Raw genomic sequence first — 26,491 nt, forward strand, 5'->3', positions numbered from 1 at the left:
AGAGGTTGGAAAGAAACAGGAAAAAAAACATTTTTGTTTTCCCGTAGAGTGAGTGAGGAGGAGGAGTGGAATATTCACTCAAACCAAAAAAACCTGTCAATAAATGGCTTTTTGGGGGGGCTGAGAGCAGGGAAAGGTGCAGCCCACGGCTCCTGCCCAGCAAATTCCAGGCGATTTGGGATCTTTTCCTCCTGCAGTGCAGGCTTTTGAGCAGCAGATGTCACATTTGTACAAGACAACGAGAGGTTGTAGCTACACACGGAGTAACCAGGGGTATCCTGGGGCAGCAGGGGCTGGAAATCAGAACCTGCTCTGGATGGGAATAAATCAGATATAAATTTATATGATTATATCTGATTATATAAATCATCAAATTATATAAATTATCAGATTATATCTGATTTATATAAATTACAGAGAACTAGAATATTTTTCTGAAGTTTCTGCTCCCAGTCACTCTGAAGGAGGATTTTTGATCTCAGTCCAGGGCTCACCCTCTGCCCGGGGCTGGGAATGGAGGGGTTCAGGTATGAGCAGGTCAGGATTTGGTTTTCTGCAGGAAAAGGCAGCCCAGGCTCCTGATTTGGAGCTGAATCTCAGAAGATAATTAAGAAAAACCAGTTCTCTAAGTTTGCTTCAAATCTCACAATTCTTGGAAAACTCTGGCGTGCTCCCAAAGGTTGGAAATCAGGAAGAAACAGATTTGCAGGTGGCAGAAAAGCTGTGTTGGAATATCCTGTCAAGCCTTATTATAAATGGAATTCAGCTTTCCTGGCTGACTTGGCAGGGCTGACAACACCTGGGAATGATCTTTTTGCTGCAAATTGGGAGTTTTAGGGCTCTGGCAATGTCAGAAATGACCCCACTTCACCCTGGTTTTCCGGTGCTTCATGATGGGTTTGAAAGAACACAACAATTACTTCCTGTTCAGACGGAACTTTAATACAGAAATCTCTGTAAATACATTAATTACAGCTCATAAAAAATAACTTCTGGATTTTTACACCCCAGCCAAACCCAGGTGGAGATTCCAATCTGTTCCTGGCTCAAATAAAGCAGCAATTATCCAAAGAGGAAGGAAGTTCTGCTCTTCCAGAAATATCCTCATCCAACACAACGTCAAAGGAAGAACTGAAATTCCATCATATCCATGTTTTGCAGGGAATGGCATCCTCAACAGGGAATTTAGGGACTGTGGAGAGAATCCAGTGCAAAGGATCTTCCCAGAACCATTCCCAGTGTGTCTCATTGCTTATTCCATGTCCAGCTCGGACCCTGGGGACACAGCTTCTCTCCCCAGGGCAGGAAGGGTTTGTTTTTCTCCACAAGGAGAAATCTTTGTATTGCTGAGGGCAGAGAGGGCTGGAAAAGATCCAGAAATGGAGCAAAAAACCAAAAGTTTGCAATTCCCAAGCCTGCAGCAGCCACACTGTCCCTGCTGCCCTCAGCTCTGGCCCCAGAGGAGCAGAGGAGGAGCAGCCCCATCCCACAGTGCTGGCCCTGCAGCTGGAGGTGTTCAGCAGCTGTTGTAACTTACTCCCAGTTTACACCTCAGTGCAAGTGGTGACTCTGCTCCGCTTCCCGTGGACAGCAGCTCCGTGTCACCACCAGGGCTCCTCACTGCCCGAAATCCCAAATCTCCCCAGGCAGCTCTCAGTCAGTTCTTCAGGAGGAGAGGGAGATGGTCCAGGATACCTTTGCCAGAAGTGGAGGAATCGAGGGATGAACTGTCCCTGGAAACTTCAGGTGGCCCACCCAGCTCTGCTTGGGAAGCCTCAGACTCTGGGATGCATGGGGGGCTTTAAAGCCTGCAGGGAAAAGGAGCAGTTAAATCCCAGCAGTTTCAGGGAATTCCATCCCCAGAGAGCTGATGGGAATTCCACCCCCTGGGAATTGATGGGAATTCCATCCCCAGAGAATTGATGGGAATTCCATCCCTAGAGAACTGATGGGAATTCCATCCCCAGAGAATTGATGGGAATTCCATCCTCAGAGAACTGATGGGAATTCCATCCCCTGGGAACTGATGGGAATTCCATCCCCAGAGAATTGATGGGAATTCCATCCCCAGAGAATTGATGGGAATTCCACCCTCAGGGAACTGATGGGAATTCCATCCCCAGAGAACTGATGGGAATTCCATCCCCTGGGAACTGATGGGAATTCCATCCCCAGAGAATTGATGGGAATTCCACCCTCAGGGAACTGATGGGAATTCCATCCCCTGGGAACTGATGGGAATTCCATCCTCAGAGAACTGATGGGAATTCCATCCCCTGGGAACTGATGGGAATTCCACCCTCAGGGAACTGATGGGAATTCCATCCCCAGAGAACTGATGGGAATTCCATCCCCAGGGAATGGATGGGAATTCCATCCCCAGGGAATTCCATCCCCAGAGAATTGATGGGAATTCCATCCCCAGAGAACTGATGGGAATTCCATCCCCTGGGAATGGATGGCAATTCCATCCCCAGGGAATTGTTATTCCCACCTGAATTACCTGGGGTGGAGGAGGGGGTTTGCCTTTGGGAACGGGCACAGGAGGAGCTTTTCTCTCTGGAGCCTGGAACAAAATGGGGTTTAAATGTCACTGGGGTTGTCTGAGCAGCTGCAGAACCTCCCCAGCCCCAGCCACCCTCATCCTGCAGCATTTTCCTGCTGCAAAATCCCAGGAACTCCCACCTGTCCATGTGCAAGGGGACAACAAAATACAAATCAAAGGGGGCCAGGTCTGTTTCAGAAGACGCTGAGCTATTCCCAGTATTTAAATATTGATATCCAAGCTCACACAGTAGGATTTAAATGTGGTTTATAATTGATACATGGGGATATTTTATATTTTACATTTTATGTTGTCCTGAGCAGTGTTTGTGCAGGCAGAGCTCTGCAGCTGTGTGACCAGAGTGAAAATGGATTTTACACCCTCCTGCCAGGGGACAGGGCCTCAAATGCTGAGATGGTGAACATTTGAGGCAGGTATTTCCTTTTAATTAGGATTGTTTGGGTTTATTAATGAGAAATAGAACCATTCCTCTGGGTTGTTACAAATGTAAGACCCAGCACATCTCTGCCACACAGGGACCCTCACAGGCACCTGCAATAGCAAATTTACTCATAATTTACATTGTGTTTACACCTGAAATGCCTCTTGGCTTAAACTCCAGCTACTGAGTCGTGCTTCTGATGCCTTGGAGGACTCTCTGGCTGATGAGGAATATTTGTGCAGTTTAGGATTACACGGCCAAAAAGTGATTCCTACCCTAAAAATCTGTGCTTCGAACAGCTGTGATTTTAAATTTGTACTTTAAATCAGAAACTGCAAATATGCACTGGGATCTGATAGGGATGTGGGAAGCTGCAGGGCTGTACTCACAAACTTCTCCTCGGGGTGGGAAGAGCCAGGTTTGGGGGCAGGAACGGGAGGTGGGGGACCCTTGGGCCTCAGGGCAGGCTGGAAAAAACAGAACATAAACCATTTAACCCTCGGTGTGTGCATCCACGTGTTCCTTGGGAGTGTGCAGCCTGGAGCTGCATATGAAAATGCGTTAAGGGGCTGGGGGGATGCAGGGATGCTGTCTGAGAAAACAGAGCCCGCTCTGCGGCTCAGGGATGTCCCTTTGGGATCACATTGTCCCCAGGGGTCCTCTAGGGGTTTGTGATGTTCCCAAATCCCGCAGAAAGCAGGGACATTCCCAGAAATACTCACACTCTGACGCTGGGGTTTGTTCTCCTGAGGTGGAGGCACGGGAAGAGCTTTCTTATCAATTACCTGCGAACGGGAACGGTCACAAATGGGGTGGAGCCCTTATCTCACCTCCAGCGTTATCTCCTGCCTTATCTCCTGCCTTATCTCCGGCTGTCCCTGCCCTGCCCTGCCCCGGCTCACTCGGGACAGTGCCGGCGTTCCCAGCGCTGTCCCTCCCCTCAGCATTTTGGGAATTGGTGCTGGGATTCCTCCCCTCAGCACTTTGGGAATCCCGTGCCAGCATTCCCAGCACTGTCCCCTCAGCATTTTGGGAATCTCATGCTGGGATCCCCAGCCTTGTCTCCTCAGCATTTTGGGAATTTGTGCTGGCATTCCCAGCACCGTCCCCTCATAATTTTGGTAATCTTGTGCTGGAATCCCCACCGCTGTCCCCTCAGCATTTTGGGAATTTCGTGCTGGGATTCCTCCCCTCAGCATTTTGGGCATCTTGTGCCAGTATTCCTACCACTGCCCCTCCCCTCAGCATTTTGGGAATCTCATGCTGGGATCCCCAGGCTGTCCCCTCAGCATTTTGGGAATCTCATGCTGGGATTCCTCCCCTCAGCATTTTGGGAGTGCCGTGGAAGTGCGGTCCCTTGGGCTGATGGTTTGAGCCCTGGGGACAGTCCCCAGCTGTCCCTGCTCTCACCTTCTGGGCAGGTGGCACCAGCACAGGCTGTTCCCTGCAGCTCTGCTCCTGATCCACGAACACCTGGTTGGTGGCTCCGGGTCCCCTCCTGGTCTGGTGGCTGTCAAAGATTTCAAATCATGCTCAACTTTAGTTAACTGGAAAAAAAACCCCAGTTGAAGCCCTGCCTTACTCCTGCTGGTGTTTTGTACCCATGTCCTTGATTTCTTTCTTCCCTTTATTAATTTGGATTATTAAGGATTTATCAAGAGCTCCATTTCCACCCTTCCATCCCCTCCCAACCATGGGATTTCTGCAACCTCTCCACAAATCTCAGGGACCATCTTCCTTCCCTTCCAGAGTCTAATTCCCCCCACCCACACTGCAAACTCTGCAGGGATTTCCTGGCTTTGGTTCGTGGGTTTTGGGTGGATGTGGGAGGGATTTACCTCTTGTGGAAGCCTCGGAAGCGAGTGAGCAGCACGGCTGCAACTGCAGTGACAGCCAGGACAGCCAGCACCCCCGCAGCCACAGCAATGCCTGGAAGGGACAGAAACAGCTCCTAAACACCAGGGATCACTGAGGGCAGGGACAGAAACAGCTCCTAAACACCAGGGATCACTGACGGCAAGGACAATCCTTAAACATCAAGGATCACTGAGGGCAGGGGCATAAACAGCCCTTAAACATCAGCAGGGACAGAAACAGCCCCTAAACACCAGGGATCACTGAGGGCATGGACAGAAAGAATCAAACACCAGGGATCACTGAGGGCATGGACAGAAAGAATCAAACACCAGGGATCACTGAGGGCATGGACAGTCCTTAAACACCAGGGAATCACAGAGGGCAGAGACAGAAACAGTTCCTTAAACACCAGAGATCACTGAGGGTAGGGAGAGAAAGAATCCTAAAACACCAGGGATCACTGAGGGCAGGGACAGAAACAGTTCCTAAAACATCAGGAATCACTGAGGGCAGGGACAGAAACAGTTTGTAAAATATCAGCATGGACACAAACAGTTCCTAAACATCAGCAGGGACAGAAACAGTTCTTAGAACATCCCAGAACCACTGAGGGTGGGAGACACCCAACAAGATCCACCATTATTAAGAAGTTTCCCATCACCAATGATGAAGGAATTTTATTATCCCTGTTCTCATTTTATGGCTTCTTCTCCTGCCACAAATGGTGATGGAAAGGGGTGAACCCCTGCTGGTTTTGCCATGTCTGAAGTCAGTTGTTGTTGCCTGAGCTGTCCTTGGGCTAAACAAACCCTGAACAAACCCTAAACCATCCCTGCCCTTCCCACTGACCCTCAAAGATCCTTCCCTGTCCTTCCTCTCCTCTGTCCCAGAGGCTGTTACCCAGAGAAGGGTGCAGACCTTCAAGTTGCCCTCAAATAAAGTTTCTTTCACAATTTTCAACAAAACTACTCCAAAGCCTCAACCAAGCCAGAGGTTCAGAGCTAACAGTGCTCTGGAGAGGGTGGAGAGAAGACTAAAATATTCCATATTATAAATGAAACAAAGGCTTTTTTTTCCCCCTAACACATGAAAATCTGGACACAAATTATTTTCCCTCAGAGGTGGATCAGTTAAGGACCATGCAGATGATAAATGAACTTGTCCAGCTCCCTCTCAGCAAAGCCTCTGGGATCCTGGCTCCACTTTGAAGGGACAGAGAACTCGTTATTGCAAGAATAAACAGGAGAAGCCTGTTGCTGTCATCTCCGGGGGAATCACTTGTCAGCTTAGAGAGAAAAACGCCTTCTCTACTCCTCCCTGCAGGCCTGAGAGGTGCTCAGAAATCAGCTCCCTGGGGACACAGTGCTGGGATTTAGGTTGGATATGAAGAGAATTTTCTTCATGGAAGGGATTGTCCACCTGTGGGACAGGCTGGAGTTCCCATCCCTGGAACTGTTCAGACCTGTGCCCGTGGACATGATTCAGTGCTGCTGGGCTTGATGAGCTTAATTATTCCAATTAACAATTGTATGAGCCACTCTGGTGCTGGGCTGTTCCCCTGGAGCTCCCCAGCTCCTTCTGGTGCCTTTTTGGGCAGATTCACAGAATTCCCAGAATCACTGGGTTGGAAGAGACCTCAAAGATCATCCAGTCCAACCCAGCCCCAGCACCTCAACTAAACCCTGGCACCCAGTGCCACATCCAGGCTGGTTTTAAACCCTCCAGGGGCTGCACCCAAAATGGATGATGGATCATGGGTTTGCACACTTTTATAAATTTGGCCCATTTGCATATTGGGGTTAATCCAATTACAGCTTCAGGTCATGAAGTCATTGACCCCAGGTTTGCTGCCCCCAACTCCCTTTTGTTCCCATCTCTGGGCCCTGAGGCAGTGAGGTGTCCTTGGTTCCCAGGCCTGGGGAGGAATTGTTGTGTCTGCCCCAAATGGAGAGCAGCAGCTCACACTGGGTGTGGAGTTCAGAGTTACCAGGTAAAAAAAAAAAATTTTTTTTAATGGGAGAGCACCCCTGCAAAAAAAAAAAAAAGAACTGCAGGGTTACAGAGAGATGGGAAATAGAAAAGCTGAAATGCTCAGGGATCCCTTGCAGGCAGGAAAGGACACGTTCCAAGGTGTGGCACTTACTGGTGAGGGCTGAGGAGCTGTCACAGTTGGGGGGTGCCCACCCCTCCTCACACTGGCACTGCAGCTCGTGGTCACACACCTGGGGGCACAAACAGGGACACCAGTGAGTCTGGAGGCTCAGAAAGTTTCTGAGTGAGGATGCTGAAAGGTGTTTTTAATCTCTCTGTTTATTTGGGCTAAAATTTAGCACAAAAAGGAGCAGTTTGGGGTGTTGGAGGGCACTCCTGATGTCATGCACCTTTTGCTTCTGCAGGGAAAGCTTCACTACAGAGTTAATCTGTTTATCTGCAGGTCTCTGAATGGTCAAATGTGGGCAGAATTCTTCTCCCCAAACCAAAATAACCCAAAAGAGAAGAGCTGCAGTACCATGGCTCAGGGGCAGGGTCAGACACAGGGGCTGGGTCCATCTCCTGGGCAAAACCATTGATGTTCCCTCAGGTGAGATGTGTTTTCATAAAAAATTTTAACGTTTCTGACTCCTCAAATTTGACAGATTTGTATCAATGGCTTAAACACTGTCAGCAAGGAGGTCTGAGCCCGATCTGCATAATTTTCTTGGGGTTTTAAAGTGAGTAACATCAAATGCTGGTGTCTTACAGCATGGCCAGAGCACTTGGCAGAGCAGTTGGTGGATCTGAAGACCTCCTCAGCCTGGACACACTCCCCACGGCTGCACACCTGAAATGAGAGCAAACCACAGGGATTTGGAGCTTCCAGCACAGGCAGAGCTGCACTTTATCCTCTGAGGGGATGGAGAACAGCTCTGGAAATCCCCCAGACCCCCTTTGGGAGTGGGAGATGAGGAGTTAATTTTCCATTTGGGTGTTTAGTAGAAAGGGGAGCGACAGAGACGTGCAGATATCACTGCTTCCCACCCAATCCCTCATCCCTCCCTTCCAGGCAGGAATAGTGACTGGAAACAGCACCCAGTGATGAGGGACAGCCATTATGGAAATAATTAAATGCAATAATTAAATGCAGTAACACATTAATGATCTCCTAACGTCTCAGACAAAGCTGTTTCTGCTGCCACACATCTTTGTGTCAGTAAAGGGAATGAGGCAGCAGCCAAGCCTAAGGAAATGGGAATGCTGACAATTCCTGTTTGCTTTGCTGCTGGGTTGGGATAAAAGTTGGGAAAACAGATCAGCAGAAGTTCGGGGTCCACTCAGTCCTCCCTGTTTAAAATCTTCCCTGTACAGGACAGAATTATATCAACAAGACTGAAAGAGGGGGAAGAATAAAGGAAGAAGTGATTCTCCTCTCACCATCCCATTCCCACACTTGGTTCCATCCAGGATCATCCCTGGGTCATCCTCCCCACTCCTGGGGAAGCTGCCCTTGCAGGTCCTGAAGGACAGCAGGCTCCCATCCTGAGGCATCTCCCTGCCTCCGGAGCAGAAGAGCTTCCCACACATTCTGTCTCTGCAAGGAGAACAGGAGCTGTTACCCCACGGACAAGGCCCAGCAAACCCCTCTGAGCTGGGCTCTCCTGCAGCCTGAATTCCAAGGAAACCCTGCAGCAGGGAATGCTGGTGTGGCAGCTTGGTTTGAGCAGGTGACAGGCTCTTAAATCCTGCTGAGCTTAGTAGGAAACACAAATTCATGCAGAGAAGTGAGCATTTAACTGATATTCCTTCACTTCTGAGGCTCAAATTCCCTATCCCAAAATCCCTGGAGTTCCCTGCACACTGTCACACTGATTCTCCCAAGCAGCCCTGCACAGGTCATTATGATATGATATGATATGATATGATATGATATGATATGATATGATATGATATGATATGATATAACATAACAAAACATAATATAACATAATATAACATAATATAACATAATATAATATAATATAATATAATATAATATAATATAATATAATATAATATAATATAACATAACATAACATAACATAACATAATATAATATGATGTAATGTGCACACCTTTGCTCTCTCACCTCATCATTTAAATCCACTTTTCTTAGAAGTTATTTCCCACAGTTTTCAGACAGAACAAGGAACACAGGGCTGTGCCACTAAAATAGGGTGTTCCTGGCTTCTGATTAGAGTAGGAATGGCCTCTCTTCCCAAATCCCAGCACATTCCACAGCCCAGTGCTTACTTTCTCTTGCAGGGCAGGTAAGTGCCCTGCTCCTTCCTGCAGTACCCGAAGTAGGTCCCCCTCTCGTTCACGTTGTAGCAGGAGGCTTCGCCCTCTGTGGCCTCTGCAGGGGGAAAACAAAAAATAGGGTGAGCTTGGGATCCCAAACCAGAACTGGGAATATTCCAGCTCCTTCCTTTGCTCAGGAAATGGCCTTTCCCAGCCAAGTGCCCATGGGCATAAATGACTTTGTGGAGGAGAGAAAGCTCCAGGAGAGCTCAGAGCTCCTTCCAGGGCCTGAGGGGCTCCAGGAGAGCTGGAGAGGGAACAAGGGATGGAGGGACAGGACACAGGGAATGGCTCCCACTGCCAGAGGGCAGGGATGGATGGGATACTGGGAAGGAATTGTTCCCTGTTGTAATATATGCTATAAAATAATTCGTGCTGAAGGAAATTAAAAACCACAGCATTTTGTGTGCTAAAGTCAGTGTTGGGCAGCAAGCAGTAATAGGTTAAGTGATAAGGATGGAGGCTAAAACACCAGGAGGACACTGTCTCCAGAGATGGATATTTCAAGGGATTTTTTCATCTGACAAGACCCCAGCAGGAGGCATTTGATAGGCAACATCAATAAGATAATACTCGACACCAGAAGTTTCTTTCAGAAGACTTTCACCTGACAGGATTTCAGCAGTTATTCACCAGTTCTGAGAAATGCAGCAGCAAGAAAGAAAAGCTATGATAATAAGCTAAAGAAGGGCCACTTCTAGAGCCCAAAAGACTGTATAAAATGAACTCTTTAGAAATAAATGACATCTGGAGACCCACGGGGACTTTGGTGCAACAGAGGCCAACTCCTGGGTTTCCCTGGCTCTGATCACCTGGCTCAGAGTCAAATTGCTTGTGGCTTTTTCCAAATTTATATTTGATTATTTAATAAATTTCCTTAATTATGAAATTGGAGTATTCATTTATAACACCATGAAGGTGGGGAGGGGCTGGGATGGAATTCCCAGGGAGCTGTGGCTGCCCCTGGATCCCTGGCAGTGCCCAAGGCCAGGCTGGAGCCCCTGGGACAGTGGGAGGTGTCCCTGCCCAGGGCAGGGGTGGCACTGGGTGGGATTCAAGTCCCCTTTCAGCCCAAGCCATTCCCCAGCTCTATGAAATGCTTTCAGAAGAACCAGACGTGCCAAATTTGGCTGTTAATTTGAAGGACAGACATTTCCTCTTCCTATCTGGCCAGAACCACATCCCCAGCTCCACTCCAACTAACTCAGACGTGTTCTGCAGAAGAGGAATGTGCTCCCCACTTCCCGTTTCTCTGGAAGCACGGAGCACGCCATGCCTGAGATCCGGCTCAGGAGCTACAACCACTGACAGTGGGAAATACAAAAATCATCATTAATTACGCTACAAGCTGGAGTTTATTTTTATGGATGGGCTGTCATTGTCATCTTTTCTAAAAAATCCCTTTGCCAGGATTTCTTCTCCTAGGAAGATGAGAAGCCTCAGAGAAAAAACAATATTGTCTCATGTGCTTCTCCCTGTTTTGCTGCTTTGGAATGTGGCTGGAGATTGTTTACCAACCGTGCATGTTTGATTGGTTTCATGTAAATTGTTTTTAATTAATGACCAATCACCATCAGCTGTGTCAGACTCTGAGGAGTCAGTCACCAGTTTTTCATTATCATTCTTCTTAAGCCTTCTGTCTGTGTCCTTTCTCTATTCTGTAATATAGTTTTAGTATAGTATAATATATATAACATAACATATAATTTTATTATAATATAAATACTATATTATATTATAACATTATACTAATCAATTTAATAATAAATATATTGTTATATATTAGATATTATTATAATATTAGATATTAGATATTATTATAGAATATAAATAATAATTTATTAATAAACTACTATTATATTGTAATAATATAATATAATATAATATAATATAATGTAATGTAATGTGATGTAATGTAATGTAATATAATATAATGTAATGTAATGTAATGTAATGTAATGTAATGTAATGTAATGTAATGTAATATAATGTAATGTAATATAATATAATATAATATAATATAATATAATATAATATAATATAATATAATATAATATAATATAATATAATATAATATAATATAATATAATATAATATAATATAATATAATATAATGTGATATGATATGACATGATATGATGTAACATAACATAATGTGATATGGTATGATATGATGTAATGTAATGTAATGTGATATAATAATAAATCAGGCTTCTAAGACCATGGAGTCAGGTTCACTCATCTCTCACCTCGCCCTGGGGACCCCTGCAAATACCACAACTGGTGCCCTCAGCCCTGCAGCCTGAGCTGAAGCACAGACCCACAGACGGGCTGTTCCTGGGGTACAGTGGATCTGAGGCTCTGATGCAGAATTCCCTCTCCCGTCTCCCATGCCAAGCCAAGCTGATTTTCCCGGTGCCACGGGGTACTCACCTGGCCCAAAGGCATCCTTGCACTGGCTGTCGCGGGTGGGACAGGTGCCCATGTAGCAATATCCCTCTCCAAATCTGCAGGGGTGCCCGTTGACACGGAACCGATCCTGGGGGCAGCTGGGGGAGCGCCCCGTGCACATCTCGGCCAGGTCACACTCGTCCTTCCCCGGGCGGCACACCGAGCCCGACTTCTTGAACTGGGCAGGGAGAAAATGCCACACTCAGCACCCAGCTCCTCCACACTGCTCACACCACCCAGCTGAGGGCTGGAAACAGGCAGGAAAACCTCACTGCACAGCTGTGGGTGCAACAGCCTGGTCAGAGAGTGAGAAAACGGCTTCGTGTGCTCACAGTGGACTTGTGAGACTTTCTAGGGAATTGTAGAAGAACAATGATAACTTGTTAGTATAAACAACCTGCAGGTTGTGTTTTCCTACTCTTTCTGTTCTTCTCCAGGACTGTGAGAAATGTTTTTGTTCATTAACCAATCAAGTAGAATGTGTCAAATCGATCTATAAAAGAATTTTTGTATTAAAGCTGCTCTTGTGCAAACCAGCCTTGTAGTGAATCTGTGTCATTTCTTGCTCAACGGTGACACACAGGCTGTGTGAGGAGCAGGATCCGTATCTCCCTTCGTGTTGGATCTGTCAGTTCTCAGGGTTTGCCTCCTGTGCCACAGCTTTTATTGCCAGGAGAAAATGGCCAACCAAAGGGCTCATTCCTGCAGCACGGGGGGAGATTGAGGGAGTTGATGGTGGGGGTTTGGGGTGGGCTGCTGGGCAGTGCCAGCACCTGAGGGAATGGCTGGGGCTGTGCCAGGGAGGGAATGGCTGGGGATCAGGGGAAGGTTGGATTTTGGGAAAGGCTGGATTTTGGGAAAGGTTGGATTTTGGGAAAGGCTCATTTCCCCAGAGGGGTGCTGGCACTGCCCAGGCTCCCCAGGGAATGGGCACAGCCCCGAGGCTGCCAGAGCTCCAGGAGAGTTTGGACGGTGCTGCCAGGGATGCCCAGGGTGGGATTTTGGGGTGTCTGTGCAGGGTCTGGGTTGGATCAGTGATCCCACATGTCCCTTCCAGTCTAGGCCATTCCATGATTCTGTGACAGTGCTCTTGGCAGTGCTGTTAAACACAGGGGACCAGTTCTGGTGGAAGGTGAGTTCTTGCTTGATCCCAGCAGGGATGAGGAGCTGCAGAGAGGGGGTTCTCACCTGGCAGTTCTCACAGGGGAAGGGTCTCACCTGGCAGTTCTCTGAGGGGAAGGGTCTCACCTGGCAGTTCTCACAGGGGAGGGCAGGGATCTCACCTGGCAGTTCTCACAGCAGTCCCCGTGGGCACAGGCAGCTCCCGAGCTCAGCTTGCAGGTCTCAGGGTCACAGCACTCGTTGGTGCACTCCTGGGACAGAAGCAGAAGTCAGAGCTGGGGACAGGGACCCCACACCACTGTCCCTGGCTGGGATGGAAGTCTGGCACCTGCCCTTGGCTTTGTTGGGGAGCACCTTGCCCAAAATGCCTGGGTTTGGAGGTAGAAGCTGTGCAGGGAACTGGGGGTTTGTGCTGAGCTGTGGGGATGGCTTTGTCCCACTCTCAGTTCCTCTGTCACCCTTCTGATGAAGCTGGGCTTCATCCTTCCCAGCACTCGGCACGTCCCCAGCCACCCCAGCCCAGCAATTTGATGACCACAATTTCTGCTTCAGCAAGAGCTTTCAGATTACAAGGAATTCATTTAGAATAAAGAGATACTGTGTAGAGTTTAAGCTTTCTAACTCCTTTGTCTGGCACTGTTTTCATATACTCCAGAAGGGTCTTGCCAGCCATTCTGGATTTGCTGAGCAATGGCTCAATAGCAGGGTTAATTGAGTAGTTGTGAATCCTACTGTTGATGTCCATTTTACCAGGCTGGCATTGCCTGTGTGGCCATGGGATCATGGTGGCATTAATGGCATTGAGATCTATACACAACAGAGAGCAGTCATGAGCCTTCTGAGTTTAGAAAAGAGAAAGATGACTTAACATTTACTTGAGCAGGAACTTTCATTCAAAGTCTGTATTTTTTGTTTGAAACATTGTGCTCAGCTCCAAAGCCAAATTCAGCCTGCTTTAGTTTTGCTGGGACACAAATTGTGCAGCAACAGTTTGAAGTCCTCATTCAAAAATCTGATGATGACAAGAGCTCACTGAAACAATATATTTTATATATATCATTGGACTTAAATTGCTTCAGGGATACACCGGGCTTGCTAAACAGAAGCGTGCACCCCAGGGACTGACAGCAAGCAGCAGTGCAGCCTGGCGCGAAGCGCTGCGCCCTGCCCAGGGTCCCCAGGTACCTCCGGAGTGCCGCAGTCGCACTCCTCTCCCCGCTCCAGGAAGCCGTTCCCGCAGGAGGCGGGCGCGACGATGCTGCCCAGCTCGGGGATGTTGCTCAGGCAGCGGGGCATGTCGGCCAGCATGAAGGACTCGAAGCTCTGCAGGCTGCACGAGCTGAACTCCTTGGGGACCACCGAGCTGGGGGGGACACAGCAGGAGTTATGGTGGGATGGGCACAGGCAGGGAGGGAAACACCCCCTGGGAGAGAACTGAACACCTGGCTGGGCCCACAACTCTTCCGGTAAACATTTTTCTAAATACACATTTAACGTTTTTTATCTATCTATCTATCTATCTATCTATCTATCTATCTATCTATCTATCTATCTATCTATCTAATCATCTCTCTCTCTCTCTCTCTCTCTATAATATATATAATATATATAACATTATGTATGTATATATATAATATATATAACATATATGTATATATATGTTATATATATGTTATTTATATATTTTTATATATATTATATATATAACATTATATATCTATATATATGTATACATATAAATTTAATAACATATATTTCATTAAATATACAAATTAATATTTAATAATATACAGAAATATATATTCTACATTCTATATTCTAGATTCTATAATATATATTCTAGATTCTATAATATATATTATATAATATATATTATATATTATATATTATATATTATATATTATATATTATATATTATATATTATATATTATATATTATATATTATATATAAAAATTTTTTTTAGCTATATATATCTAAATATTATATATATTTAGAGATATAAAAATTTAAAAGTATATATTTAATTATATATAAAATTAATATTTAAGAAAATATTTATGTATATAAATAAATAAATATACTATATATATACTATATATATAGTATACTGTATATACTTTATAGTATATATACTATTCTGTGTATATATTATATATATTTTATATATACAAATTATTTTAGCTATTTCTATAAATAGATATATATTTTGATATATATAAATTTAATAATAATATATTTAATTATATAAAGATTATTATTTAATAATGTATTTATATATAAAAATATATTATATATAGAAATTATTTTAGATATATATCTAAATAATAATTTAATATTTTAAATGTTAAATGTTAAATGTACATAAATAAATTGAAAGAAATAAAAATAGATAATATAATATAAATATATATATTTAGATATGTATATCTAAATAATAATTTAACATTTTAAATATTAAATGTACATAAATAGATGTAAAGGAATAAATGTAAGAATAAAGAAATATATATAAATAAATAAATGGAAAGAAATATACACATAAACATTTTTCTAAATATATAAGGACTAAAGTAGTTTTGGGTTGGGTTTTTTGTGGGGTTTCTGTCTGGGAATATCTGACAATGGCCTGGGATTTCATCCAGTTTTTAAAATGGATTTGTTTGAATAATTGAATGGAATAATGCCACTGGACAGAAGGCCTGTCCCGGTCTGGGGGCTGGCAGCCCGGCCAGAACCCCTTTGCAGCCCCACCTGACGGTGTCGGTCATGATGCAGATGTCATCGTTGCACGAGCAGGCCTGGGTGTCGTGGCTCATGCCCAGGTTGTGCCCCATCTCGTGGGCCATCGTGGCTGCCACTGCAACCTCGTTCCTGTTGTGGTCCTGGGGAGCGAGGAAAGCTGTTTGTTATTCCCATGTGTGTTTTAGAGCAAGCAGCAACAACAGAGAAAACATAAATGTGGTATTCACGTGCCTTCTGAGTAGAGAGAAGCTGTGAGACAAGCAGAGAAGAAGGAAAACCCAATTCTTATCTCACTTGCTGTGCTGTGTTGTGCCAAAGTAGAATGCAAGGATTGTTTACCCAAAGTGAGGATGTTTTGTTTCCTTTTGTTTCCCTATCAGGGCCAGGTGTGTGTGTGTGTGTGTCAGACTGTGATGGGACAGTCAGGGGAGAATCAGAGGTGAGTGCTGTTCTGAGCAGTTGTGAGCAACAGTGAGTGCAGGGCAGATTCAGTTTAGATACAATGTACATAGTATAGCATAATAAAGTCATTAATTAGCCTTCTGATATCAATGGAGTCAGATGCATCATTCTCTCTCGTCACCAACATCAGAGTCACCTTTGATTTGCAATAAAAAAACACGACAGTTTTTCTTTCACCTACAGTCTATCATAACTGCTATAATTACCATATTCATGTTACTGTTCTCCAATCACTAAAAGTCAGTACATTACAGTTTAAGCTAGAAGTTGTTTCTCAGTTTTCTTGCAGTGGAAAATTCTGAGACTTTTTTTGCCACATTTGCTGTGTTGTTTGCCTGTGCTCTCTTCCTGCTTGGTAAAAACATCTCCTTGTTTGAGGTGGGTTTATCCTTTGCTCTAAGCCATAAAAACCCTTTCTAACTCACACACCCTTTGCCCCCTTGGTTATCCAGTAAGACTGGCTCAGCAATTCTTTTCTTCTATATCAAAACTTGCTTTCATTTTTATTCCTTCTTCAGACTCTACATTCAAAAACCTTTCTGCCAGGCACACAGATCTGTGAGACTTTCTTGTCAAACTTTCATCCTTCCCAACACAAGCAGAATTATTCTCATGATGCATGAGGGGTCATGTGGTGCTCACCCCATCTGTGCATCTATTTGGATTATATCTTATTATTTAATATTTAAAGATATTTATAGATAGAAAGATATTTATTAAAAGATATATATATATGTATTTATAAAATAGGCACCATGGAGGTGTGTACATCATGCGTTTGCATTCTTTATCCCCCGCACTTCATTTAAAATAAAATCCCAGAATCCCAGAATGGTTTGGGCTGGGGGGACCTTAAATCCCACCCAGTTCCAAGGCCAGGACACTTTCCCCTCTCCCAGGTTGCTCCAAGCCCTGTCCAGCCTGGCCTTGGACACTTCCAGGGCTCTGATTTTGAATTTTTGCAGTCCAATAATGAACCAGAGAACTGAAAGTGCCCTAAACCCAACAATATTCACAAAGGTTCTTCACTGGCAGAGTGAAAAAAAACCATAGGAAAGGCTTTAAAAAATGAAATAAAAATGAATCAGACCTGAATAATACCTGCAGAAAATGAATCACTGCATATGGATTTCATGAAGGCCAATCCAATCGTGGTGCCCTCGAAGTCCAGGCCTCTGGAAGGAAGCACAAAGACACAGTGAGATCAGGGGGGTGCCCAGGATGGGCTCTGAACTCAGGGAGCTTCTCCAAATCAAGCTGAGGTTCCATCCCCAGCTCCAGATGGAATCTCACATCTAATCAAATATTTAATTTTAAGATCCCTGCAAATAAAAAAAACCAAACAATTGAAGCACTTTTATTTTAATAATTACTTAAATTCCGTGGTGGTTCATCAGATTTAAAGCATTTGTTGGAGTGTAAAGAGGTCCAAATGCAGCAAAGGGCTGGGATGAGTCAGGACCTCTGGACATGAGACAGAAAAGTGAGGTCAATGCTGGCTTAATTTGGCATTTCCCACATTTTTGGGGAAATTTAATTCATCATCTTCCTGGTAAACTTCATGTTATGACTCTTTAAGTTGTCAGACTTTGCTGCAGTCCCCAGGACACTCAACTTTATTGAGTGAGCAAAACCAGAAGAGTCTTAGGTAAGGGAAAAGTTCCCATCCCCTGTTTTGGCAGGGATTCTGTTGGAAGGATTGGATGCTGTGTCCTGGCAGGAATTTATTTGTGCTCCATGACAGAAAAAAAAAAAAAAGAAAAAAAAAAAAAAAAAAAAAAAAGAGAGAGAGAGAACTTGGATTTATTTTTTTTGTCCTGGAATTGGTACAAGCCAGTCTTGTAATGGCTGAAATCCGGGTCAGGATTGTGCCACTGATTGGTGACAAATTTTAAAGAATAAAAAATGCCTTGATTGTGTTTGCTGAGTGATTTTTAAGGAATAAAAAGTGCCTTGATTGTGTTCGGTGAGCGATTTTTAAGGAATAAAAAGTGCCTGTGAGTGATTTTTTAAGGAATAAAAAAGGGTCTTGAATGAGTTTGGTGAGCGATTTTTAAGGAATTAAAACAGCCTTGAATGTGTTGCTGACCAATTCTTAAGGAATGGGAAGGGAAGGTTTGGGAAGGGAAGGTTTGGGAAGGTTTGGGAAGGTTTGGGAAGGGAAGGGAAGGGAAGGGAAGGAAGGGAAGGGAAGGGAAGGGAAGGGAAGGTTTGGGAAGGGAAGGGAAGGTTTGGGAAGGGAAGGTTTGGGAAGGGAAGGTTTGGGAAGGTTTGGGAAGGTTTGGGAAGGTTTGGGAAGGTTTGGGAAGGGAAGGGAAGGGAAGGGAAGGGAAGGGAAGGTTTGGGAAGGGAAGGTTTGGGAAGGGAAGGTTTGGGAAGGGAAGGGAAGGGAAGGGAAGGGAAGGGAAGGGAAGGGAAGGGAAGGGAAGGGAAGGGAAGGGAAGGGAAGGGAAGGGAAGGGAAGGGAAGGGAAGGGAAGGGAAGGGAAGGGACCCACGTGATGAGCTGAGCGTTGTCATTCCTTTTCCTCTTGAGCAGATCCGACTGGCGCCACTTGGAGAAGGCCTCCAGGGTGAAGCCTGCATCCCTGCTCAGGGGAAACTTGTCCCCATCTGTCCACACCTCCAGGCCAACCAGAGCCACATGGGTGTTGATGGCTTTATAAACCTGCAGCAGAGAATTAATTAAAAATTAATAAAAATTAAACAAAGCCTTGTCCTGGTACTTGGTCACTTTTCCACGTCAATATCCACTCCGGACCTAACAAAGCCTTTCCAAGCTCTGAATTCCAAAAATGTCTCACCAAATAAACTGAAAATCTGATTTCCCATCACATTTCAAACAGCTTTAAAATGGGGTTAAAAGAAATTTGACTTGCCAAAGAAATGAAGAATCAATTTATTCTTTTTGCAACAACCTTTCACTTGACAAGTGATTAGAAAGCATCTTAAAGTATTGGCAGAAATAATTGAAGTAGGAGTATAAATAATTAAAGTAGGAGTAGAAATAATTCTTATTAAAAATCTCATATCTGAAGGCAAAGAACAGGAGAATAAATTACAATGAAGTTGATCTTTCATTCATTCCTACATGTAATAATGGGAATTTATGATATTTTGCAATAGAAAGAATTTATAACCATTTGGATTTCAATGGTTTCCAATAGAAAAGTATTTTAAATAATTTGGATTTCAATGTCTTTCCATAGAAAAAAATCCTAAATCATTTGGATTTCAATCTTTTTCAATAGAAAAAAATTACAAAACACTTGGATTTCATTGCCACTTGTTTGCTCTCACCGTGTTGATGTAGTTGACTATGCCAAATATCCTTTGTCTTATATTTTTAACATCTTCATCATATTTCTTGTACTGAAAAGGCAAATACAGCATGTCAGGAAAAGGAGAGGGAAAAGGGGAAATAAATATCCCACAGAAGATTGGTTTGCAAACCATGCCATGTATAAAAGTTCATGCTTTATTTTATGTTAGATGTAGGATTTTATCAGATGTTGGGTTTCAGTATCAGCCCCTTCCAAAATGTGAATTTCTGTGTAGGGTGCAGAGAAGGAGTTGGGCTCAATGATCCTTGTGGGTCCCTTCCAGCTCATGATTATCCCTTCAAATCAGGATATTCCCTTCAATTCAGGATATTCCCTTCCAAGGATATTCCCTTCCAAATCAGGACATTCCCTTCAAATTCAGGATATTCCCTTCAAATCAGGATATTCCCTTCAATTCAAGATATTCCCTTCAAATCAGGATATTCCCTTCAATTCAGGATATTCCCTTCCAAATCAGAATATTCCCTTCCAGTTTACGATTATCCCTTCAATTCAGGATATTCCCTTCCAGCTCAGGATATTCCCTTCCAAATCAGGATATTTCCTTCAATTCAGATTCCCTTCCAGCTCAGGATATTCCCTTCCAAATCAGAATATTCCAGCAGGACAAGCACTGCAAGGTCTTTTCTGAATTCCTGTCATCTCCAGGTGGGAATTTCAAATGAAACCCCCTTTAGAAATCCCATTTCCCAGCCAGGCCCTCGTAGCTCATGTAGGAGCCCAGGAATACGAGTTGGGATACCCTGGGAAGCTCCTGTGGGGCTGATCAAACATGAAATAATAATTCCAAAACTCACCAAAGCGTTGTCCGCAACAACATAGAGCTCCAGGTACTTCCTTGCTTTCAGGTAGGCTTTCATCTAAAGGAATCATGGATTTAAAATTACTTTGAAGAGCTTTTCCTATCCCAACCTCTGCAGCTTCAAAGCTGTTTGTTAATTATTGAGAAGATTTCTTTGGCCAGGTCATTCAGAAGGGATTGGTTTGGGTTTAAATGATAAGAAGTAATTAAATTTGTATTCAGATATGGAAGGTAAAATAGATATTAATGAGCATTTAGGTGTTAAAGGTGCACTGGGCATCTGTTAATAAAGGCAGGAAGGTTTAGCTCAGCTGGTGACTCTGAAATCTCAGATCTGCAATATTTTGTTCAGGTTTTTAAGATCTGATCCCACTTCCCTGTGTTTATCTCTCCACAAAGGGTGTGGAGAGATAAAATTGGGGATCTCTGTTCCAAGAGGCCTGAAATATTCCTGGGATTGCTGCACAAGGACACACTTGAGGCCTGTGCAGAGAAAACTGAAAAGTAGCAGATTTTTTTGGAAAATAAACATAATTAGTTGCTTAAAAAAAATCCATTTTTTAAATGTGTTTAAACAGCTCCTTTGTGAAGGTGCCACCAGCTCAAGTGGGATTTGAGCAATTTAGAGTTTTCCAGTGGCCACAAATTCCCTTTTTGTGATGTCCTTACCTCTGGGCTGTTGCTGGACTTGAAGATGCCATTGATGGGGCCACTGGAGTCCTGTTCCCAGGAGTTGTTGACCAGCCCACAGGTTTTGATGGGCTCTTGTTTCAGGGCCTCGTATTTATAAACCACGTGTTCATCCCTGTCCGAGGCTCCCAGGGGCTCAATGAGGAACTTCTGGCCACGGGTCTCAAAATAGCCACTAAAAAATGGGTTGGAATGTGAGGTTTTGGATCAAGGGAGCATTTAGCCCGAGCACAGAGACCCTTGGAATATTCCAGCAGCCTGAGGCAGCACGCAACACTTTAGAAACAGAAATTAATTATGGAAGATTTGGGTGCTCTCAGTCAAAGAGAAGATGGGTTAGGAATTAATTTGATTTAAATTCTGGGGGGTTTGTGCTGACAGAAGTGGTTGAAAAGTGGATTTCATTCCAGTGGGAAATTCAAAAATGTTTTCATCCTGATTTGAGGTGAAAAGCTAAAATATTGTAAGGCACTAAGAGTAATTATTTTTCTCCCTTCTCCCTCTGTTTTTCTTTGGGAAACAAGTTTCCAAAGCCTGAATAAAAGATCACATGACTTCTCTCCACGCTGATTCTCTCCTGATGGGACATTTATCCCAGAAGCTGCACATTCTGCTCCTGGCACCCAACCCCTCTCACCTGAGCCCCGTGCAGGTGCTGATGCTCGCCACAGACTCAGCATCACCCTCCACGTGGCCTCCATAGTAACAGTGATCCTGGTGGGAAAAAATCCTCAGTGTCAGCTTGGGGTGTCCATGGGCACCACTGGATCCAGGGATTTCAGAAAACAAATTAAACCATCTACAAATTACAATGAAGTGCACTACTTGAAGAAGTCTCCCATTAGGAGATGCTTAAAAGGAATTTTAGTTCATGACCATTTCCACATTGGCTGTGGACCCATTCTTTTTATCCTTCAACACACAAATTGTGACAAAACCCAACAATTCTGGGCTCTGGTCAAAGCACAGCACAGAAAAATAAGAATATTTCCACTGCCTGCTCCAAATTAAGCACACACTGCTGGGCTCTGCTCAATTAAAGTCCACACCAAATGATTTCCTTGAGCCTGAATTTCAAGGAAAGGCTTTTTAATTACCCATCAATTAAATGCATTAATTTCAGTGAGATTAAAATACAAGTATTATATTAAACATGGGTAGGGGAAACTGTTTTGGGAGTTAATTGGCTTAAGGATTTATGGTTTCTGTTCCTGTGTTCAAAGAGACTTGAAAGTCACTGAGGGCTTGTGGAGAATTTTACCCACAGCGTTTTCCTGAATGGAATTCTTAAGAATCTGTATCCAAACCTTCATTCCCCGTGCCTTTTGTTTTCTTGTGTGGACTTTTGGTTTAACTTTATCATTTATTTGTCTTCCACCACAAAATGTCAACTTTGTTACAGGGAAAAAGACATCCTCGAAGGGAAAGTTACTGGGGAAAAGAGGAGGATTTATCTCCATCCTTTGGGGAATACAAGAGGAAAAACTCTTGCTCACAATCCAATATCCCCAGGGTAGGAATTCCCTGTTCAGCCCAGGTAGGGCTCTTCGAGTTTGTCTTTTTCCAGGTTTTTCACTGCATTCATTCAGGGAGTGGAAATAATTGGAGCAATCAGTAAAAAAACCCCAAAATAATCAACCCAGAGTTTTTATGCACATTTATGTCATTCAGAATCCTCCTAATTGCACCTAACAAAGAAAATTGGGCTTTGATTTCCAGATTGTGTTGTTAAAATCCATCTCATGAGCTTGGAGGAGAACTTCAGGCGGGAGCTTTGGGGAAGATCAGCGTGCAGCGAATTAAAAAATCCCTTCTGCAGCAAGTCCCGTTTGTGTGCAGGTGCAGAGGTGATTTGTCCGGGCTCACAGGAGGCAGCTGGGCTCACAGAGCGTGGCTGGAAACGTGAGCCGGGAGGAAATGGGGCTTTATCGGGCTGGGGATCTCCCTGCGATCGGGGCGGAAATCAAGTCACGGGGCTGGGCAGGTGGAGCCGAGCGTGCCGGCAGAGTCGGGAGCTTGAAAGCCTTGGGATGGGCCTGGCTCCCGACAAAAGGCTGGAATCCGACCCACACATTGCTCAGCAGCCACGGAGGCCGTGCCTTCCTGGAAGCCAAACCTGGAGCTGATTCCCAACAGACACCTGTGATCAATCTCAACTTCCCCGTCCCTTCACCCTAAATAGCTTCAAACCTGGATTTCAAACCTTTGCTTTCTGTCTCATATCTCCCATTATTTCACAGATCCATGAATCTCATGTGGCCCTCCAGACTGGAAGCAAAAGGGAGAAACCCTTCCTGTATTACCTTGATGCGAGGAGTTGTCGTTATTTGCTGGCCGTCAGTGGAATAAAGAGTTTCAGAGTAATCCCCAGCCAGGAGATCCCTGCAAGAGGCCAAGCAGTCATTATTCCAAGGGAATTGTTGCCGTGCAGAAATGAGGTGATGACACAGCGCAGCGAGTATGTGGGGAATTCAAACAATTACTCAGGTTATTCTTAGTATCGGAGAAACTCGGGAAGCAAAAGCTGCAGGGAGGGGAATTCTGCTTGCTCATAATCCTTCCTCAAACAAAAAGACTTTCCTAAAAGAAGAAAGCAATTAAAGTCTGCTGATGGCATTGGGATGAACTCATCTCCTGGCAGATCTGGATACAAATGTATAATTACATATTGATTTTGTGGGTTTTTTGGCCCTTTTTACATCTTCCCAAAAGCAGCACATTTGCAGTGACTCCTGTTTGGCCAACTCTCTTCCACTGCCACAATCCCATTTCTCTTCAAAGAACAGAATTTAGTACAACACATTTCCCTCCCCCCACTCCAAATATTTGGATTAGATTAAAACAGGGGTGAGCAGTTAATTACAGGCTATCTTTAACATGAGTTGATTATGGCACTACTGTATTTGCACAGCCTCTGGAAAAGCACCCATTAACCCAGACTTGTTGGAGTGTGTGTTAATGTTCTGCTGCAGCCAGACTTTCAATTTCCAGGAAGATTTGGTCAATGCCAGGTTATATTTGGTTACTCCAGGTTCAAGAAAAGTAGTGCTAAGGTAAATATCTGTATCAGTTTATCTATTTATCTGTCTGTCTATCTATCTATCTATCTATCTATCTATCTATCTATCTATCTATCTATCTATCTATCTATCTATCTATCTATCGATCATTTATCTATCTCTATATCTGTCTATAATATAGGGATAGATAAATATAGAGCCACAGAATGTTTCAGGTTGGAAAACACCTCCCAGATCATTGAGTCTGTCCTAGAACCATGGAATGGTTTGAGTGGGAAGGCACCTGAAAGCTCTTCCACTTCCATAGGCAGGGAATCTCCCACTGTCCCAGATTGCTCCAGCCTGGCCTTGGGCACTTCCAGGGATCCAGGGCAGCCCCAGCTCCTCTGGGAATTCCATCCCAGCCCTTCCCCACCCTCCCAGGCAGGAATTTCTTCCCAATCTTCAGTTTAAACCCTCTCTGGCTCAGTTTAAAACCATTCCCCTTGTCCTGTCACTCCAGGACACACAATTCTATAACCCACAGACTCTTCATGGTCACAGAAAACTTGTGAAATAATAGAAAAGTATCAAATATGCATTGGATTCAACAATTTAGGAAGGAAATAGGGGAGTAGAGGTAGCAGGAGGGGAAGTCCCTCCATCATGGCAATGTCTCATCCCAAGCACTTCTTCCACATTCCCAAAACAGTGACAGGATTCTTTCTGCCCCCTTTTCTTTCCTTGCCATTGAAATGTTGCATTTACCAAACCCCTTCTGTTTCACAGGGCTCAGATTCCTGGTTTTTGGCAGGAACACCCTGCAGTGGCTCCCAGTGAGGAGTAAGGGCAGAGCTGAACTGAACCTACCGATTTTTTCGGAGCTGCAGCACCACTTCCTCTCCGTTGGCTTTGATCCCATACTTCACTATGTCATCATATTTGCTCTGTAAACAGATTTAAGTGTCAGAAAATGCTCTGCTGCAGCTCCTGGCCTCACCAGTGGTGTTATTGGAATGCCAGCCGTGTTCTTTTCCTCCTCTTCTCACCAAAAACAAGGATTCTGCCAGGAGCAGGATAAGCAGGAGGTGGCTCTGTTTGAGGGGTTTTAATTAGAGGGGCAAATTTGATTTGCAAATTCATTTTTGCCTCCATAAGCACAAATCCTGCGTGCTTGGGAAAGGGCTGAGGGGATGGCTGGGTTCAGACACTTCCATAAGGCCCTCTGGAATTGCACAGACCATGGCTGCTTTTAATTATTGCTTTCATTTAAGCCAAATTAAAGTGTCCACAGGTTATTAAAACTCTGAGTAGTATCGAACCCCACGTCTTTGCAGAGACACAAGTTCAGAGATGGCCTTAGGGATCCTCTTCTCTGAGGACACCTCAGCTCCTCCTCACTGAACACCACCTCGCTTCTCCACAGTCTGTCTATTGGAAGAGCAACTGTTTGTCCAAATTCTCGTAGCCTTGAAACCCAAGGGTGTTTCAGCTCCAGGAATCCTTCCCCATCTCCCAGAATCACCCAAGAAATTATCTCCTTTCCTACCTCTGAGCTTGTTCCTGCAGCTCTCCTGTGCACCGCATGCAGTTTCTGCGTTCGGGTAAACAATTTCATATTGCTCGGCTCCAGGGAACTTCTCTCTGCTGCTCCCTGGGGATTGATGAAAACACAATTTTAATTTATTAAACACCCGATTTCATGGCTGGCCAGGTGATTCTTTCGGTTCTTGCAGCACCTCGTGCTCCCCTGCTTTGCCTCCATCACCTGATCCAACACCAGAGGTTTTCACATCCTGCATTTCGGACGAGTTGCCCTCCCTGGCAACTTCCAGTGTCCAAACATTTCTTGCGATTCCCTTTGCGTTTCTTCCCCCAGCTCTGAGCAGTTCAAGTCCCAACAGGCCAGCCCAGCCGTGCCAGCGCAGCCTTTCCCTCTGCATTTCCCAGTGACAGTAACGAATGGATTTGGGTTTGTGGAATGAGCGATCTCCAAACCTCAGCACGTGACAGACAGGCCCAGACTGCCTCTGCACCAGCAAATAAACTTACTCAATGCAAGGTTTGCAACAAGGTTCCTGCTTTGGAAGGCTCTGGCACGTAAATAACTGTGGCAGAACTCTAAGAGAAGGTGGTAATGAATAATTACAACGTTTACCTCTTGAATTGGGTTGAAGGAGGGACAGCAGAAGGTTGGGGGAGACATTTGGACATGGCCAGGTAAAATAATGGGAGATATGGAGGAAATTGGGAAAATCTTGAAGGTGCAAGGAATCCAGGAGGTTTCTTAAGACCATTTTGAGTGGTCTCATAAGGTCTGGAGGGACTGTAAAGAGCTGTGTGAGGAAATGCAAGGCTGATAAAAAGAGTTTCTTTTTTTTTTTTTCTGCTCTGAAGCTCAGCAAATGCGGAGCAAAGTTAATCTGGGGCCTGCCCTGCAGGGGTGGGTGCACCCTGCAGTCCATCCTGGCAGCTGGGGGCCAGGTTTTGGGAAAACAGGGTCAGGCAAGGGAGATGTTGGTTTGCACCAAGGCAACAGCAGCTTTTAGATACCCCTGAACTCTTTAATCTCCTACAAAAGGGAATTTCATCTGAATTGGTGAATTCTTGAGGGCCTGTATTTGAAAAATAAACCAACAACAAAAAGGAAAAAACCCCTAAACTGCCCAGAAAGCCAATGAAATCCCAGAAAAACAAAGGAGCAGAGCACCTCCCATGGT

The 26,491-nt window shown here is 44.5% G+C and overlaps 1 protein-coding gene across 1 annotated transcript; it reads right to left on the bottom strand.

The window, feature by feature from the left end:
- Nucleotides 1–1,155: 1,155 nt before the first annotated feature.
- ADAM28 (ADAM metallopeptidase domain 28) lies at nucleotides 1,156–25,663 on the bottom strand. The gene is made up of 24 exons (XM_030964288.1): nucleotides 25,540–25,663; nucleotides 25,321–25,425; nucleotides 24,642–24,718; nucleotides 23,076–23,154; nucleotides 21,410–21,486; nucleotides 20,752–20,947; nucleotides 20,078–20,140; nucleotides 19,237–19,308; nucleotides 18,435–18,604; nucleotides 17,028–17,112; nucleotides 15,485–15,615; nucleotides 13,917–14,094; nucleotides 12,893–12,982; nucleotides 11,592–11,787; nucleotides 9,111–9,213; nucleotides 8,256–8,412; nucleotides 7,585–7,665; nucleotides 6,988–7,066; nucleotides 4,826–4,916; nucleotides 4,398–4,497; nucleotides 3,710–3,772; nucleotides 3,377–3,454; nucleotides 2,504–2,566; nucleotides 1,156–1,808 (listed from the first exon to the last, which is right to left on the bottom strand). Exons 2-24 carry the CDS (start codon nucleotides 25,387–25,389, stop codon nucleotides 1,776–1,778), a joined length of 2,331 nt encoding a protein of 776 aa, XP_030820148.1. The 5' UTR covers nucleotides 25,390–25,425; nucleotides 25,540–25,663; the 3' UTR covers nucleotides 1,156–1,775.
- Between the last annotated feature and the right edge of the window lie 828 nt (nucleotides 25,664–26,491).

Source organism: Camarhynchus parvulus, chromosome 22, assembly GCF_901933205.1.
Source record: "Camarhynchus parvulus chromosome 22, STF_HiC, whole genome shotgun sequence".
Taxonomy (NCBI): domain Eukaryota; kingdom Metazoa; phylum Chordata; class Aves; order Passeriformes; family Thraupidae; genus Camarhynchus; species Camarhynchus parvulus.